Source organism: Artemia franciscana, chromosome 9, assembly GCF_032884065.1.
Source record: "Artemia franciscana chromosome 9, ASM3288406v1, whole genome shotgun sequence".
Taxonomy (NCBI): domain Eukaryota; kingdom Metazoa; phylum Arthropoda; class Branchiopoda; order Anostraca; family Artemiidae; genus Artemia; species Artemia franciscana.
Genome location: NC_088871.1, coordinates 28,133,354 through 28,152,532, shown reverse-complemented (window position 1 = coordinate 28,152,532; position 19,179 = coordinate 28,133,354). Strand labels below are relative to the sequence as shown.

General features: G+C 33.8%; 1 protein-coding gene across 1 annotated transcript in view; it reads right to left on the bottom strand.

Moving 5' to 3' along the window:
• Positions 1-712: 712 nt before the first annotated feature.
• The window catches only part of LOC136031226 (protein O-mannosyltransferase 1-like), a 50,357-nt gene continuing 31,890 nt past the window's right edge, over positions 713-19,179 (bottom strand). The window contains exons 13-16 of the mRNA XM_065710624.1: positions 16,687-16,904; positions 11,564-11,690; positions 8,204-8,378; positions 713-2,170 (exon numbers count right to left, since the gene is read on the bottom strand). Of these exons, the coding sequence (XP_065566696.1) occupies positions 1,984-2,170; positions 8,204-8,378; positions 11,564-11,690; positions 16,687-16,904 (707 nt within the window). The 3' untranslated portion in view covers positions 713-1,983. The remainder of the gene's footprint in view (positions 2,171-8,203; positions 8,379-11,563; positions 11,691-16,686; positions 16,905-19,179) is intronic.

Here is a 19,179-nt window from a genome sequence, read left to right as displayed (position 1 = left end):
CACCAAATGTATTTAATCATACTTTCACGTTTAAATTAGCCTTTTGCACTCTTAACGTCTTTGCACTTAAATAGTTTTAAATAATACTTGCCCATTGAATAATTGTAAACATACCTTCCTAATTTTACATACAAGGGCTTTAGTTACGACAAAGAAATCTAATTAATTAGGATATTTTTTATATTTTACATTAAAAATATTGAAATCTGATGAATTACAAACTTTTCATATTAATACCTCTTGCTTGTGCAAAAAGTAAGAGGAATTCCCTATATCCGATCTAGTCCACGGAACCCAAAGCGAAACGATCTACCCAAAGGGGGGGGGGACTAGGTTTGACCCCCACCCCAATTTTTCTTATTAATAAAAACGTAACAAAAATGCATATAAACAAATTTTTATGCGTATTTTTTGTCGTTACCCCCCGTTGGCCTCATTCATACATCAATTCGAGAAGCGTGCGAGCTCTGAAGCCTTGGAGCCGGGCTTTGTCCTTCTGGCTAATTTCGTCATGATAAACAAAATTATAACTTGGCTCATAAACGAAAAATGACAGTTGGAAACAAGCTTGACTTGAGATAGAGACTATTTGTCCTCACGATCACTACAATTAATACCAAGACATACATGCAGTTCAACTTATTTAACTGCAGGCTTATCGGCCCCTCTTATTTCACCCCTATAATGGCTTAAATGGCTTGATAAAACTAAATTCAACCAGTAGAAAATTTTTATTCTAAGATAATTATTGCCAAGACGTCAAAATAGCATATAACCAACCGTTCCAAATACAAGAACAGTACACAGATAGTCACTAAAACAAGAGAAAATTATAGTATATATATATATATATATATATATATATATATATATATATATATATATATATATATATATATATATATATATATATATATATATATACATATATATATACTTAGGCTGCCTGAATTAAAAGTAGTAAAAGCTACTTAAAATAAAACATTTCATTTTAGTTTGATTGGTTCATTAATGGCACTTCAACAGAATATCAATATTTTCACATAATTCAACAAGAAATAACAATATTAAGCATCATGATTAGAAAACAAGTAGACTAAAAAACTAATTCACTACTGTATTTACGAAAAAGAAATAATAAAAAAGAAGCTTAGAGATTTTAAAATTTCAATATTATCACAAGACAGTAGATTTTTCCAAGTGAGATTCAAAGAATTACACGAAAAAAAGATGATTTTTCAATCGTACCAAAGAATTCGTAAAAGATTCATAGCTAGAAAAAAAAAAAGCTTTTCTTCTGACCAATTTGAAACCGAATATTCTCTATCTTTTATGATTTCATCCTAAACCTAATACTTTCTCAATCAAATTTGTTCGTAAAAACCGAGGGCATGTTAAATTGGTATCAGATTGTCACCCAACAGGAGATAAAAACCATAAAAAATACTGTTCTTTCAGTAAAATATTTAAAGAACGGGTAATAACTAACGTCTACTGGCAATACGCCAAAGCAATATTTCCTAAAACAAGAAAAATAATAATTAAAAAGACATTAATAGCATTGCAACTTCAAACAATTCGAATGGTAATAAACAATTTGTATTGACAATGCAAAAAAAACGTACAAACAATACCTAATTCAGCCATCTCTGATTAACGAACGCAGATGTGGTAATGATGGATTAAGAACATATATTTTGCTTGAATTGCATTCAGAATTGACTACTTGATGTCCTAGAACCGGCAAAGCGGTACATAGTCCTCTTCAACTAGCAAACTATGCATCTATTACAAGATTCTGTCAAATTATACGAATTCAATCTTTATGCTCATTTATGTACGGTAATACCTAAAACAAATTGAAAGCTAAGAAAAAAACAAATTAATAACCAATCACCAAAAACGGCTCAAAATTAACAATTAAAGGTATTTAAAATATTTTAATAATGCTGGAATGTTCACTGCCAATGCTGATCCGTGAATCTAGCTTTTATGAATGATAAAATCCCAAGAATCCTTCCATTTCAAGTCCAAAATTTCGGTTGCAGTACCACTACCAATTCCATAAGTTAAAATCTTGAACTTGTTAAATATATATACTGAAGACACAATCCAACCAATTATAAGGCCAACAACAAGCTGCCGCAACCATTTTCGATTATAAACATCCCTGAAAAAAAAAGAACAAGAGATTAAATATTAAATACGACCATAACTATGGAACAGAATTGTAGAAAAGAAAGGGAAAGAGAAAATGCGAGTTACAAATTGAGTAAAGGGAATGGTATCAAATTTTCTTCAAAAAAGGAAGGGCAAATCTACGACATTTTCCTATGAGGCTGCTTATAGGAAAAATCAGAACACGAGAAGCAGAAAAGTAGAATTTTAATAGGAAAGTTTAACTGCTCCTTCCATCTATTATCTGAATAAATAACAAAGCATACAGGGATAGAAAAGGAGGGGGTGGGAAGCTGAACAAACTATAAGTCATCATTTCATTAGGTAGACAACCTTTGAGACATATTTTTTTTATCACCATCACATATAGAAGGAGTAACAACAAATTTTCAATGGCAACGAAGAACCTAAGACTTATTGTAAACATTAGCAATCACTAAGTTTTCTGAAAAATTTGGTTTCGACTCATTTAGGTCAAAATTGTCAAGCACAAGCGAGAAAACCTCGGTCAAGGAGCTATTCGCTTCCATGCATCTCTTCATCCTTGGGTCCCAGCAACTAACCACTATGATTAGTCAAACTGAGCTGGCCCGAGCCCCTCAAGGGCTATATTTCAGCTACATTAACGAAAGTTGTAGTACAAACCTGGTAATTTGTGTTGCTAAGGTTAGCATTTCAGAAACTAAGACCACAGTGACCTAGAAATATCCAGGAATTATGTCCCCTTTCAGCTACAAACAAAGGCACAAGCATGATTCAGAAAATAAAAACATTTTGAGCTACCGAGTAAACGCGTTCCCTGCTATCATCTGGTTATTGACGGTGGCGTTGTTTAGCTTCAGCCTTACACTAACCGCGGTTGATTACGGTTGGTTATTACTCAGCTAAATGCCACAATTTATGATCCCACCACGTATGAGAATCGTAGCATTATAAAATTTCTGAATAAAAGAAAACTGAGACCAATAGAAAATTAAAGACACATCACTGAGGCTCACGGAAATGTAACGAACGAAACATCCGTTCACAAGTGGTATGTCATGTTGGATGGCCGACGGGCGGATGTGTACGATGAGAAAGTGCTAGGACCAGACTTCTATTATGACTGGTGAGCTCAAAGGAAGAATTAAAAAAGGATTAAAAGGATAGGTGACATTCCCAATTAACGGGCTGTATTCACTCTTTCCTGAAATTTGAAGACTCGTGTTATACAAAATTGTTAGTGGTACTATTGTTTACGAAACAACAACCCCGCAAGGTGGGCTCCTCAAATGTCGTCAGAACACAAAAACAAGCGAGTGGGAGCTACATTGAGTTTTCTCAGCCACTATTATAAGAATGGCGATAAGCTTTTGAATTATATTATTACTGATAAAGAGACTGGAATTTCGCATATATCTTTTGAAACAAAGGAATCAATCAGCGGAATGACACAATTTAAATTCTAGCCCAAAACAAAAAAAAATCCAACAAACTTGGAGCACAAGAAAAGTTAGGGCTACGGTGTTTTTAGATCGTAAGGGGTTTTGCTTGTTAACTACTGGTCAACAGGTCAGACTACATATTCAGAGGACTACTGTCAGATATCACTCTGGCTTCGTCGCGCGATCCAAAACCAAAGGTGCAGATTCCAGATCAGTGATTATATTAAGAGTTAACAAAAAAAAAAAAAAAAATTTCTAAAGTTGTTAATGAATATTAACTTTAATTATTATTAGTTATTACTTATTAAGTTATTGTCTTGTGAGAGCAGCACTTCGATATCGTCCAGTTTTTTTCTGGAATATATATGAATATATATATATATATATATATATATATATATATATATATATATATATATATATATATATATATATCATGAAAAGAGAAATCACCAATGCAACAGCACAAACACATAAAAAAAAAAAAAAGGAGACAGAAGGAGAAAAGGAAGACTGTTTTCCTAAATTAGTGACTAATATAGACCAGCACTTGAATGAGGCCTTAACCCTACTCATCCATACAATCACACAGGTCAAACAGCATAGCCATACACAATCAACCATAAAGAATAATCCATGGACAGGCAGTCACGTCGTCAATAACTATAAGTCGTCATTTACCAAACAATTGAAACAATAAAGACAAATAATTCAGAGGCAACAACCCAACACAAGGGCTCATCAGGAGAATACACTTGTCTATAGGATTTCGCCACATTAAATTCTCTACCCAGCCAAGTGTTGTGGCTACCATAGAATATCCATGGCATCCCCGTGTCAGGTATCACCCCCCAAATACATGCCTATGAGAGAAAATAAAACAGCAAATGTAAAACAACCAAGTAACACCAAAACAAGCTTATCCTGTTAATATATCCCTCTTTTTAGCAACAATAGGTAAACTAAATATGATAAATTTTACCAAATCACAAAAATTAACACATTACAAAAAACCTGAATGAACTAAACAATTATAGAATTCATCTTTACCATGTGGCTATTTTTTTTAAAAAATCCGCTCTATTAGAAACACAATTCAAAATAAATGGCGCTGCAACATCATTTCTCGAACCTCCGAAATTAGTTGAAAATTTCTTTAAGTATTTCCAGATAATTCTTCTGATATTTATTTAAAAGTTCGTTATAATGAAAACTAAATTTTTTAAATTGCCAAGTTAATTTATTTGCAGAAAAACCTCTTGATATCAATTTTTGGTTTAAGATTTTACATCTATTTTTAAAATCAATATAATTACTACAAATCCTTGCATAACGAAGCAACTGTGAGAAAAACGCTGAATATGTGATATTTGAGTGTATATTACTTTCAGGGAATGGGAAACTAATCACTTCAAAATCAAAATCATCCGTTTTATTATACATTTTAAAACTTAATTTATTATTATCACAAATATTAATATTTAAATCTAAGAAATGATCTTCATGACCAGCGCCAGGACTAGGTTCAAGAGTAAGCTCTGATGGATATATATTTTGAGAAATATCAATGAAATCCTTACAATTTAAGACCAAAATATCATCTAAATATCTTTTATTATTTGACAAAACATGTTTTAAATTATTTGGATTATTCTTATCCATCATATATTTATATTATAGTTGACTTAAAAACAAGTCAGCTATAAATGGGCTGGCATTCCCCCCCATGGGAATTCCCACGATTTGCTTGTACAAATCACCACCAAATCTTATATAAATATTGTATAAAACAAATTCTAATAACTCGAAAATCATATCCAAGCTGTAACATCTCAAGTTAACTGTAGTATCAAAGCAATTAGTCCATGTAGCTTTTTTATTTTAAGTGTCTATTTTTAAGAACCTTTTACCAGATAAGAGGAAAGATTTCTTGATAACAGTTTTTAAATTATCTAACACTACATTAAGTGATAATATATGTCACACTGTCCAAATACTTTACCCCCACCCCCCACAATGTGCAGATATATACTCAAACTTTATATTTCCCATCTATTCTGTAATTTCTTTTTGTCTTCAATGCATTAACAACTTGAGCGGTAGTGGTTATATCAAACAAGTACCATATAATACATATATATTATATATATATATATATATATATATATATATATATATATATATATATATATATATATATATATATATATATATATATATATATATATATATATATATATATATATATATATATATATATAATATATACTTTCAGCTGATCAATAATTATTGACCATCCCTTTGTCAATGCTTTATGAACCAAGCAAAGTTTGTGACATTAGTTTTTTCACACAAAAATACGCGCAGTGAAGTACGTCATTTAAAAATCTTGAGGGGTCGACAGCTTCATTGCTGCAGTAAAAGAGAAAAAAGAATAAGAAAGTAAAGCGATGAAAAACAATCGTAAATCGGCTTAATCCATGCCTCATTCAGCCCCCCCCCCCCTAACACCTTTCCAAACTTTTATTAGAAAGGTAAAGAGGCAGCTTTTACATTGGAAACATCCAATAATTTTCAATATGCACAGTGGGAAGAGCAAAATGGGCCTGTGGCTCCCCCAGCAACTCTTCTAAAGCTTCGCAACAAAAAGGTGAATATTTTACCCGTTGATTTAAACAGAATCACACACAGTAATCACATAAAGCCTGCTTACGGCCTCTAAAACCACCTCCTACCACCACTTATTAGTGGAACTTATTTGCATCTTGTAGATTCTCACAAATATTCTTGATCTGTATTCTGGGAGACATAAAGGTAACCCGTGACGCCTCTACCACGCTTCTTCCACCATTAGTTGAAGGGTAGAAATGCCGATCGGAATCAAGGAAATATTCACATGAAAATATGCACGCCTTTTTTCGTTGAAAAAAGCTTTTTTGGTACTTTTATAGAAAAAAGGACGAAATTGCACATCTATTTCTTAAAAAACATACCCCCCCCCCCTTTCCAGTTTATTTCTTTTCATTGACTGAAAAATCTTTTTCGAAAATAGCACAAAGACTGGAAAATAGTTTTTGGACAGGCGAGTTTTTTGTTGCAGTTTAAGGCAGCGTACCAGAAGTTTAACAGTTGCAGTTTTATGACGTGCAGCACATTTCTTTTATTTTCTTCACGTTTCCCATAATAATAACACGACTGGACGCCTCGAAAAAGTAAAACTTTTACAATACTGTTTTAAAATTAAAAAACACGCACGCCAAGAAAAAAAATAACAATTTAACACGGAAACTATTTTCAACCAACTTTCAAGCTCAAGACGAATTTTCTTTTTAAAGATGTTTGAAACATAGTTTGGAAAGAAAGAAAGAAAACATTAGTTGTATTTATTATCTTCAATCCTTTCTTAGATTTGTAGAAAATTTGCAAAGCAATAAAATTTCTTTCACTTTTTTGCTTAAAGTGCAAAATTGCGTTTTCCCAAAGATAGTTTCTGTCATGAAAACGGATAAACTCTCCACTGTGCTCAAACCAGTTAAGTGGCAGAACTGGATTTTATTTCAGTGAAGTTGGGGTTTTCCAAATTTTCTCACCTCAACACAAAAAAAACTAAAATTTCACTTATGGATCGATAACAAGTGTCACCCAATTCTATAATATTGATCAAACTCAAACGGGAGCCATATACTCTCAATTGTCACTTTGTGCACCTCTAAGACACTAGATATTTTTTAGGTTGATCAAATTAAAGGAAAAGGGACGAAGTGACGTCTGAATTTTAAATATGACTTAGATTCAGAGACAACAAAAAGAAAGAATTTAAAATGAGGCTCAAGGATAAATAAATTATATTACTTATATTTTAATCCCGAGTAATTGACACTTTATTATTCTTTTTTTCTTCAGCACTGATATTTTATTACTTCTGGAACTTATTAATTAGTTAGGACAGATTCTAAAGGAATAAATGGATAATGTACTATTTAGCTTGGTTCAAGCCACCTATTGGCCGAACTCACCCTCCCTGTGGGTAAGGTTCAAACATTGTAAAATTGTTCTCTTCTTCTTCAACGCCATAATAAAAAACATCTAACTGTACAAACATTCCTAATTTATTTCATTTTAGCCTAGTTTTTAGGTATAGTTTTAACCTTTTAAACCTCTAAAGATTTTTAATTAGCGGGATTACAAAATCAGAAGTTATTTATTTAAAGACAACTTTCATAGTCGTAGATAAAAATCACAAACTAAATTTCGTGAAAAAACATTTCCAGTGGATAGAGGACTTGCCCGAAGATGAGCGTCATCTAAGTCTTTTTCAAAGAGTATTCCAGAAATGGCTTTAATTATTCTTAATCCTTTCATATTTTTATCTATTAAGGATTCTCTTTCTAGGTTCAGGATTATAGTAAATATAGTGCTTGAGAAAATGATATATTTTAATTACGAGCGAAGCATCCCGCTTTCCTTTCTTTTTTTTTATTTTTTAAAATAAATACAAAGGAGGGCAATGTAAAATGAATGATACTTATATTTTCATTATGACGTTGCCCTTATCTTAAAAGACACAATTTTTTAAGCTAAGAAAATTGCGGAATACTTACCTAATAGCATTAAGAACATGTTCCGCCATTGCTCCAGCTAAAAGTAATTTGAAGGCGTAAGCCGGAAGATAGTGATGTAAAAACAAAGTATGGTCAACAAAGAAAAATGGAGCAAAATGTATTGCATAGCCAATAAGGAAAACTTCTCCGATTGTAACAAACTGATTCCATGTCTCTATAAAAAAAAAGAAGAAAATACAACTTAAAAAGGCAGGAGCAAGAAAAATATAGGATAGCGTAGAGGCTAATAATTTTCTTTTACTCCGATTTTCATGAAGAACCGATTGGTATAGCCAAACTCACGCCATATTCTTGATCTTTCTTTTCTATCCATTTAGTTTAGCTATGTATGTTATATCTAATAAAATGTGCATAAACTAGTAAATGTATACAGACATTAAAACGAATTTTCCGGAAGGGGCCTAGAGGCATATTTTAGTTTCAAGATAATGTTTTCATTACTCTCTTGCAATATTTTCCAATATTTTTTTTTTTCGAAAAAAACCAAATCAAAAGAACAACTAAAAGCAGTTCAGCCACTATGGGCACTTGTTATTGCAAAAGAAAGGAAGAAAATATTCCTTAATAATCAAGTATATTAGACAAAGTGCGTAACAGTTATTTATATAGACTTATATGGTATAAACTCTGAACTGCCTATGAAACTACTCAGATATTAAACTAATTGAGGCTAAAAATGTGGCTAGTTTACAAGGCCGCGGAAGAAATAGCAAGAGACCTCAGAGAAATGTGAGGATTTTTAGACATATCTACAAATATTTATGAAAAACAGAGAGAAAAAAATGTGCAGGATAAATCTGAATGGACATATCAAAGGATTGCACTTGTTTGGATTAAAAATACAATAATTATTAAAACAGAGAAAAAAAAGTGTGGGACACCTCTACTGTTGGTCGAGAAGAGCTCACCGCAAAAAAAGTGCTATCTGTAGTCTACTATATAATAATACCTCCATGGCGATAACTGGTCTTCTTTGATGTCTACTTATGCAAGTACATGTTCAGTCAATTTACACGTTTCTTTGTTCCCTTCAACGGCTGTTCATATAAATTTAATAAGATAAACAAGTTTTTTCACAAAGTAAGAAGTGACATTGAATCTTAAGACGAACTGAAATTATTCCGTGTATGAAATGGGATACCCCCTTCTCAATACCTCACTCTTTACGCAAAAGTTTCACTCTTTGTCCCAACTCTACTTTTTGAGTAATAAAATACTTTAGCGCGAAGAGCGAGGTGTTGAGGAGGGGGTAGCCCTTTTATATACGGAATAATTCCGGTTCGTTTGAAGTTTTAATGTCGCTCCTTACTTTCAGTTGAAAAAAATAGTTTTTTTTATTTAATTTCTGACCATTTTTAAATAAAGCTGGAAGATCCATGAGACACAGAACGGTGCACACGATTTTGAAGACCATGTGGCAAAACTAATCTATGAAGAAGTAATAAAGGAAATTATATTTCAATATATTGATAATGCAAATTATCTTTTTGTTCCAGAATTTCACAATTCCCTATCAAACTTCGGTGGTTTTTCTCCTTTTTTTTACAGTCAAGGACAATAATATTGTATTACGTGATATATGTCTCATTATATACTGATTGTTTGATTACATAAACTGCTTCCGAAATATTCAAACCTGACTTGGTTAATTTTAAAGCTTGCATCATAACATAGTTGAAAATTGGTCAAGTCTAGGTTAACTAAATAAATTTTAGGGAAAAAGCTTGAACTTCCACTATACTTTACCCCCAGCCCCCTAATGTCCGACGCATTTTGTTATACGTTACCTCTTGTTTTCACTGTGTACCCATAAATTGAATCAATGATAAAAAATCAAGAAAAATAAAAACACTCAAGAAATATATAGTTTGGGCTATATATTAACATGCAAAGGAGGGGGGTAAGGTATAGAAGCGCCTTAAAAAAGAGTTGAAATATTATTATATATATATATATATATATATATATATATATATATATATATATATATATATATATATATATATATATATATATATATTCCCGTTCCGACGGGAAGTCGGAAATAATATTTTGAAACAATGCTGAATCAGGAATCAAATGAAGCTACTCTCTTGTTACCACACTGCTTATTTCATATTTGGAATCTTGGTTCAAGATCACCATATTGCCTAAGGTATAACTGCCTCTTTAAACAACAGTCTAAACGTTGTTACTTATAGGGTACAAATTAGATATAAATTAAAGAAATATACAATTTGATTCCAAACTCATTTTTTTTTTTCAAACAGAATGGGCCTAATCACTGTTGTTGGTAGATTGACCTATGAATAGTTATCATTTCGTATATTAGGGAGGTCGCCCCCTCTTCAATACCTCGCTCTTCATGCTGATGTTCTTTGGCACTTTTAAAAGAGATTCTTATTCTAATTGAACGGCCCTTGTGTCTCAGGAGTCGTTCCAAGTCAAATTTTAGCGTAAAGAGCGAGGTATTGAGGAGCGAGAAACCTCCCTAATACACAAAAACAATTCCGTTGGTTTTAAGTTTTAATGTTGCACCTAACCTTCAGTTGGAAAAATCTGTTTTTTCCAAATTTCTGATAGTTTTTCAAATAACTTCAAGAAATCAAACCACCTTTCATGGACAATTCCCTCCCCCACAGAAAAATGTGAGGGAGGGGGCTAGCTACCCCTCAAGGCCACCCCTCTGCCTATCGTCTAGGACTGTTTTCGATACGACCATCTCTAAAAAAGGGCATCCATGATCCACAAAATACAAAATTACTCATTTTTATACATAGAAGCTTTCATCCACTCTGATACGATGAATCTTATGGTTTTGGTTAAGATTCCTTGACTTTGAGGGGATGTTTCCCTCCTTTTTCAAAAATAAGACCAATATTTTCAGGCTCGTATCTTGATAGGTAGCACTGAACTTAATGAATCTTATATATTTGGAATCAACATAAAAACCGATTCGTTTGATATATCTATTGATATCAAAATTCGGTTTTTTAGAGTTTCAGTTACTATTGAGCCAACTCGCTCCTTACTACAGTTCTTACCACAAACTGTTTGATAACATAGCTTAAATAATTCCTTAAAGGTACATATTTTCACATAAGAACGAAAAGATTGCATCTTCCACGAAAAAAAAAAATCTAAATTGAAAGATACTTTTCAGCAGTACACGACGAAATGGAAGAACATTGTGAAAGTGAAGTGACAAAAGTGAAAAAAAATTATGAAAGTGAAGAAAAAATTGTGAAAGTGAACGACGAAATGGAATAAAATGCATAAATATTCCCATCATCAAGTTTTTATTACTGTATAGAAAAAAGGGCAAGAATAAAATCTTACTTTCGGATAGGTCATAACACTCTCTTCGCTGTCTGAGCAAATAAATGACAAGCAATACAGCATACAATGTCAGCAAACCCGTGGAAGTGTACCAGATAGCCACGTTTCCTAATAGCTGAATTTGTGCCTGAAATGAAACAACGGATTTAGCTAACGAAAATTCAACATTGGCAATTGGGCAACACTGTTGCAGACCAGCTAAATAAGTCTGAATTCAATAATTTTCAATATATTATAACAATTTCTGAATTTTTGGATTTAACCCGAGTTAGGCCTGCTAACTAAGATTAATAGCTAATTTTTAGGGTAAGATCAATTACCCACTGAGCTTATCTAGTCACCCTATCACGGTTGATCCTTGTTGACTTACACATCTTTTATGTTTTGTTACGTCTGAATGACATTATTTCGAGAAACTGCCTTTGAACTTTTGGTAACACCTTTGTTGGGTAGAATTTCTTCATTTTCGTGAGTATTTGTAAGGGTCCCTCAGCATAGGATTTTAACTCTGAGTGACTCCAATTATAATCCCCAATTATTATATTGCTTTTCACTATCAGAAAACATTTCTGTAAACACTTATCGATCGCTTTAAATTATTTAGAGAGGGGAGAGAAGAGAGAGAGATAGAGAGAGAAGAGAAGAGAGAGAGAGAGAAGAGAGAGAGAGAAGAGAGGGAAGTGAGAGAGAGGGAAGAGAGAGAAGAGAGACAGAGAGAGAGAGAGAGAGAGAGAGAGAGAGAGAGAGAGAGAGAGAGAGAGAGAGAGATTATCATGATGCATATACAACACATCCGAGACACTATTTCTAATTTAATCTAGTCTGGTCCCTGATACGCCTGCCAACTTTCACCGTCCTAGCTTATCTGGAAGTGCCCAAACTAGCAAATTCCCCCAACTCCTCAAAACAGAGCTGATCCGGCCCGGTTATGTCAATAACGTATCTAGGACATGTGCTCACTCTTCTGACCAAGTTTCATCCTGATCTCTACACTCTAAGCGTTTACCAAGATATCCGGTTTTTTCCTCCAATTCCCCCAAATGTCACTGGATCCGGTCGGGATTCAGAATAAGAGCTCTGAGACACAAGATCCTTCTAAATATCAAATTTCATTAAGATCTGATCACCCGTTTGTAAGTTAAAAATACATCATTTTTTCTAATTTTCCCGAATTACCCCCCCCCCCCCAAGAGAGCCAATCCGGCCTGATTATATCAATCACGTACCTAGGACTGGTGCTTGTCCTTCCCACTAAGTATCACATCACGATCTCTCCACTCAAAGCGTTTTCCAAGATTTCCGGTTTCCTCCTCCAAGTCCCCTAAATGTCACCGGATCCAGCCAGGATTTAAAATCAGAGCTCTAAGACACGAGGTCCTTCTAAATTTCAAATTTCAGTAAGATCCAATCACCCGTTCGTAAGTTAAAAACACCCCATTTTTTCTAGTTTTTCCAAACTACCGAATTAGGTCGCCCCCCACCAACTCCCTCAAAGAGAGCGGATCCGGTCCAATTATGTCAATCACGTATCTAGGACTTGTGCTTAATCTTCCCACCAAGTTTCCTCCCGATCTCTCCACTATAAGCGTTTTCCAATATTCCAAATCCCCCACCCCCCAATGACACAGATTCCGGTCGGGATTTAAAATAAGAGGTCTGAGTTATGAAGTCCTTCTATATATCAAATTTTATTAAAATCCGATCACTCGTTCGTAACTTAAGAATACCTTACTTTTTCTAATCTTTCCGAATCAGGCCCCCCTCCAACTCCCCCCAAAAAGAGTGGATCCGTTCCAGTTATGTCAATTACGTATCTAGGACTTGTGCTTATTTTTCCCACCAAGTTTCATCCCGATCTCTCCAGTCTAAACGTTTTCCAAGATTTCAGGTTTTCGCCTCCAACTCTCCCCAATGTCACCGGATCCGGTCGGGATTTAAAATAAGAGCTCTGAGACACAATATCCTCCTAAATATAGAATTTCATTAAGATCCGATCACCTGTTCGTAAGTTAAAAATATCTCATTTTTTCATTGGAATTAACCGTCCCCCCACTCCCCCCCCCAGATGGTCGAATCGGGGAAATGACTATTTCGAATTTAATCTGGTCTGGTCCCTGATACACCTGCCAAATTTCATCGTCCTAGCTTATCTGGAAGTGCCCAAACTAGCAAAACCGGGACAGACAGACCAACACACCAAGAGAAACTGCGATTGCTATATGTCACTTGATCCAAGTGCCATAAAAAAGAATATGTCAATATGTCAAAAAATATTAAACCAATCCAGAAAAAAAATCAGGACCTAAGCGAGTATTTGAACTTAGAGTCAACATATAGAACAAATATGTGTAATTTCTTTTTACTATCTTTATGCTGGAATTTTTTTTTATTTAAGCCGTAAGCCAAATTTTTAAACCTGATCACAAATTAGCATCAACGCACTTAACTTTCTTGAACGCTGCCTCTTCGAAAGTATATGCGCTAGAAGTAAAAACCAATGACAAAAGATCATAGGAAATATCTTGGCCATTATTCGGTAGTTCTTTAGAAGTCAACAGCGACAAGTCCGTACTATAATGTACTAACACATTCTGTTTATTAAAAGATCTAAGGAAATGCCAAAAATATCTAGTACAATTTTCCCAACAGATAAATCGCATATTAAAACCAAAACTAACAGCATAGCTTCTTTCAAAATTTTTGCCGTTGGTTATTTTACGTACATCGTTACGTACTTTGCTGTACTTGTAGGATGAAATCCATAACAATTGTCCATATTCAATTACAAAGAGCAGTGTTGCTTAGAAGCTGAGATCGAATCAACTACTAATGTCGTTGCCTCCCTTAACCGCAAAAATATTAATTTTATCAAAAGCACTGATTTCCTTACCTACCTCAACTGCAGAAACATTAATTTTATCGAAAGCACTTATTTAGCGCTTTAAAGTGCTTCTTTAAGATACGACATAATGGCAGGGCCTTCACAGAAACGTTTTTATTGCCACAATCAATCACTCGATCATACTCAATAAACTTGGCCCTAAAGGTTTCTGATAACATAGACAACTCTCAGTTACTAACTTCACCATAAAAATTGGACCAATACAATCCCTCCCTTTCATAAAACTACACTCCCTCGTCTTACATCTCTACACATAGTCAAGCAGTCTCTTTAGTCTAAGCAATGCACAAACTGCTTAACATCATACTGAGCAACTTGACTCACCTCGAAATCAACCTACTGAATCTATGATTAAAAAAAAAATTATTTATCGCTTTTTTAAATGGTTTAATTAAAGTGTTCCTGTTATAAGTAGGTATTTCCCCTTTGCCTAAAATCATATTCATAATTCAGTATCATATTCATAATTCAATATCAGTATCTAAATTCATAACCACTATATTTCAAAACTTATATGTGATAAGGACCTGCCGTCTTATTATTTTTCACTGTTCTAAGAAACAAAGAAAGAAAGAAAGAAAGAAAGAAGAAGAAAAAAAACACGACTTGCTTCAATCCTAAATTACCAAAAATTATCAAAGCTGTATTCTATATCCTTTCCTAAAACTTTAAAACTGTTTAACCTATTCTCAAGATGTTCAGCTCATAGTTCTCTCTATCACCTTAACACGCAACACCTTAGCGCTCTCTATCATTAACTGAGGCCTTATTGCTACCTTTACCTGGGACTAGGACTTACAGATTATTCCCCTAGAATAACTTGAAGTACACAGGCATCAAAATAAAAATACTTTACCCCCCCCCCCCCTCAGGACACATTTTAGGTCTATTCATACATAAAAACCGAGATTATCTAATGCTTTGTTTTTGTTGTTACATAACTACAACAAAGTCTTTAGAGCATTGTCGCGTTTTCGTATTTGTTGCCACGCTGGACCCAGAAAACGAAAAAGCAAAATTAATTAGTAAAATCTGACAACGCTATTTGTCTATAAAATTCAAAAATTAAAAAAACCGCTGAATCCCACAAGCAACTATATCTTCGTAGAAAAGCTACAGCTTCTTCCGCAATTTGATGTCATGTGGTTTTATCTCATGTATTGGTGATTCTCCACCTGCTCTTCTTTTATTTTAATTTGCCACCCGCTACTAACGAAATCTGCATGACTGCAAATGGAGGTTTGTTCGTTAGAAATTGGATTCCTGAATTGTTCCTAATTATCTAAGGTATATGGTTGCGTAAGTTTCCCTTTAACCAATTCATATAATGAGATTTTAAGTTCACTATCCTTATTCTGCAAATCGATAGAGTATCTTGCCACGAATGGCTAATTATCTTATTATTCCATCTAGCTGCATGTTACAGATCTGTAACAATTTTAGCCATAGTCTCCTTGTCTAATCCTCTCAATTTATACTTTAATGTCTTCTCCATTTCCCTTGTTCTCGTAAATCTAAAAACTCATAAGCCTCTTATACGAAATGTTCTCTTCTATTTATGCTTTGAACAAGCTTTCTTCATTTATTTTTCTTTTTCTCTTTTTTTTACCTGGAAGCTTCAAATACTTTTACGGTGAAATTCCAAGCTACTTTTTTCAATTTCATTCATAACACATGGTCTGCTACTCTACAGAATATTTTCCTAAAATTGTCCTATCTATCTCATAAATTATCAAAGTATATTCTTTCCGATTTCGGAACTAAGCTCTTTTCGGAATTCCAAATATCCTCTCAAATAGTCATCCTAAAGTCTATAAGCGCCATATATACCTGGCAAGCAATCGCTCTTCCAGAATGTCAGCTTTAAATTAACTCTAAATAGTACACGATGGCGACCGTTAATTTCAACATAACTAATAGATTCCCAAACATCTCTGACCACCTGTATCAATCCAGCCAATTTTCAATTTATAATAACATAAAGAAAAAACTTTCGTCTTAAATCGTTTGCATACCATGTTAGATTAGGATCACTTATGACAAAGAACTGGATAGGATATAACTGGGATTTATTTTAAAAAAAGGTTGTCCCAAAAGAGTTTCAAAGAAGGGTGAAAAGCAATGCTGGAGGGTCTTTTTGCTAAGAGATTCATCCGTCAAGTAAAATTTCAAGAAGCCTCCTAAAAACGATTAAAGCTAAAATGTTTGTTGAATAGCTTACGTTTGAAGTAGGTGATATCCAATAGGCTATTCCTCTGTTTATAAGGAGCCATTCCCAGGGGCTTGACGTGTACATGTGATTTGGGACATTTTCATTGGTAATGAAAAGCATTCGGATTTGGAGTTCTAAAAACTTTTCAATGAAGTTCAATTTGACTGGCTCGAGCGGGATGAAATCTGTATTCATTAATTCTCGCTGTAAGTCCTCTTTTTCTTCATCTAAAAAAATAATTCACCTCTAAAACATACACAAGAGCAACAAGTTAAAACAGGGAAATAAACATTTTCAAATAACTCCTTTTTAATGAAGGTAATACTAGTGGTTAAAACTTTATTGTAATCAGCACCAAAATTAAAATTTGTTTTCTTACAACAGCCTTACAAATAAAGGAAGTATGGATATATAACATAAAAGTAAAACCTAATGGAGAAATCATCACGATTTTTGGAATGACACATTCTACAAAATACTCTGAGCAACATAGATGTCGTTACATTTTCTCATCATTTAAGACAAAACATGTTGTGTTCAAAAATGTTATATCTGCATAAAATTAGGTTATAGACATGTGTCTTACATTAGATGATGAAAAGAAAGTTGTATTATAATTAGACTAGAAAAATACGGGTCAGGAGCATGTTCAAAAAGAAAAGGAATTGGAGAACCAGAAGAAAAAAGAGAAAGAAGTTGACAGGAAAAAGGTCCGAGCCTCGAACCTTAGTGAGAGAAGCAAGGTGATGTCAGGATGTATTTGGGAGTCCTAAGACCAAACCCTGTTATCTGTGTGGACTGACGCCCCGAACTGCCGAGCGCATCTTCCTGTATATTCAGGTACATTAATGAATCTAAACTACATCAATAAAAATTGCATGTGCAACAATATGTTTTAAAAGTATTTGCATATATTTTAGTAAGGTAATACAATACTGAAGTATCGTTTTAAGAAAAAAAAAGTTACGTATATGCAATAAATACCTATACAAACTGCAATATATACAATTATGTGCACATACAATTATCTCCCCCTTGTATCCCTGGCCATGGAGCCTTTCTAGGGGGAATAAGTGTATTGTATTTCCATTTTGTATTGTATTGTATAAACTTCTTCTTCTTCTTCGTCTAATAAGATCTTCTGCCCAATTTTGGTGGAAAACTGATAACCCCTTCTGCTAAATTTCTTGACCACAAGAAATTAATAACTAAAGACCTAACTGACACACTTACTATTACCTCTTATACAGTTTGGCTGAAATTCCATAGCCCCTTTTAATGGACGTTCTGATGTCAAAAATTTGGACTCCCCCTCAACACAAAGGCTGAATCAGAAGTGGACCTCCAAAAAGTAAAACTAAGGACAATCACTTTAACCTTGCTCAAATTGAGATCCGACAACCTCTTCTACTAGATGTCCTGATGACAGGAGTTAGAGAGACCCACCTTCCATCCCCACAGAGGTTGGATAAGGTTCTAATCCCGAGATATCCACCAGGAAGACCCTAGTTCCCACCAAGTTCGGTTACGATCAAAGTATTCCTTGTGGTACATGTCGAGATAACGAAAATTCAGCCCCCCCCCCCCTTAGAGCAGAGCACAGGTCAGAAGTCAGTCTACAGCAGAGGTCAGAGTGGGCCCATAGAGCCCGAATGCACAATTAGGGCACTAGGTTCTACTTTCTCTCAAGTCTGGTTCAGATATAATAGCCCTTTCTGGTAGATATTCAAAAGACGTGATAACAGTAAACACCTCTGCCTTCCCTTAAACGTATGATCATATCACAGCAATACTTATTTAAGTTAACTTGTGGGTCCGAAACTTATACGCATACCAGATTTCATTAAATTTGATCTAAATCAAACATTTATATATATAAAAAAAAAAAAAAAAAAAAAAAACCAATAATTCTCGAATTTGGCCTGTCAAGATCGATGTTTCTGGAATTATCCCCTAAAATTAAAAAAGATAGGCAGAATTTTCTATTTCCGGATTCGAATAGAACATTTTTATTCTACACAAGCCTGGCATTACATTATCCATAAGAACGTTTCGGACAGTTTCATTTAGCTTCTTGTTTGTACTATTTAAGACAGCTAAAAAAAAAGAAAAAAATCTTTTTCTCTAGAAAGTAACTATACATTAGCAACCTTCAGAAGACTTTTTCCTTTTCCGTGAAAGCAGCAAGCTTACGAGAGAGCATAAGAAATCTTAACGAATGTTATTTTGCCAGAGAATCAATAAAACAATCATAGTTTGAACAAATCATTCGACAAAGGAAGTCTATTTATATATTGGTTTACAAGAATTTATTGAGGTTTACTTTTACTTCCATCGAAAGGTACATTCAAGTATGCTGGATAAACGGTCTTTCAGCCTGTTCAAAATATGAAAAGAACGTTCTTTAAATATAAAAGAACGTTCACCGATTTTGTTTAATACAAAGAATGGATAGCTGGACGGTCAGTCCTATTTTTACGTTTACGTAACCCACTTCTTTTT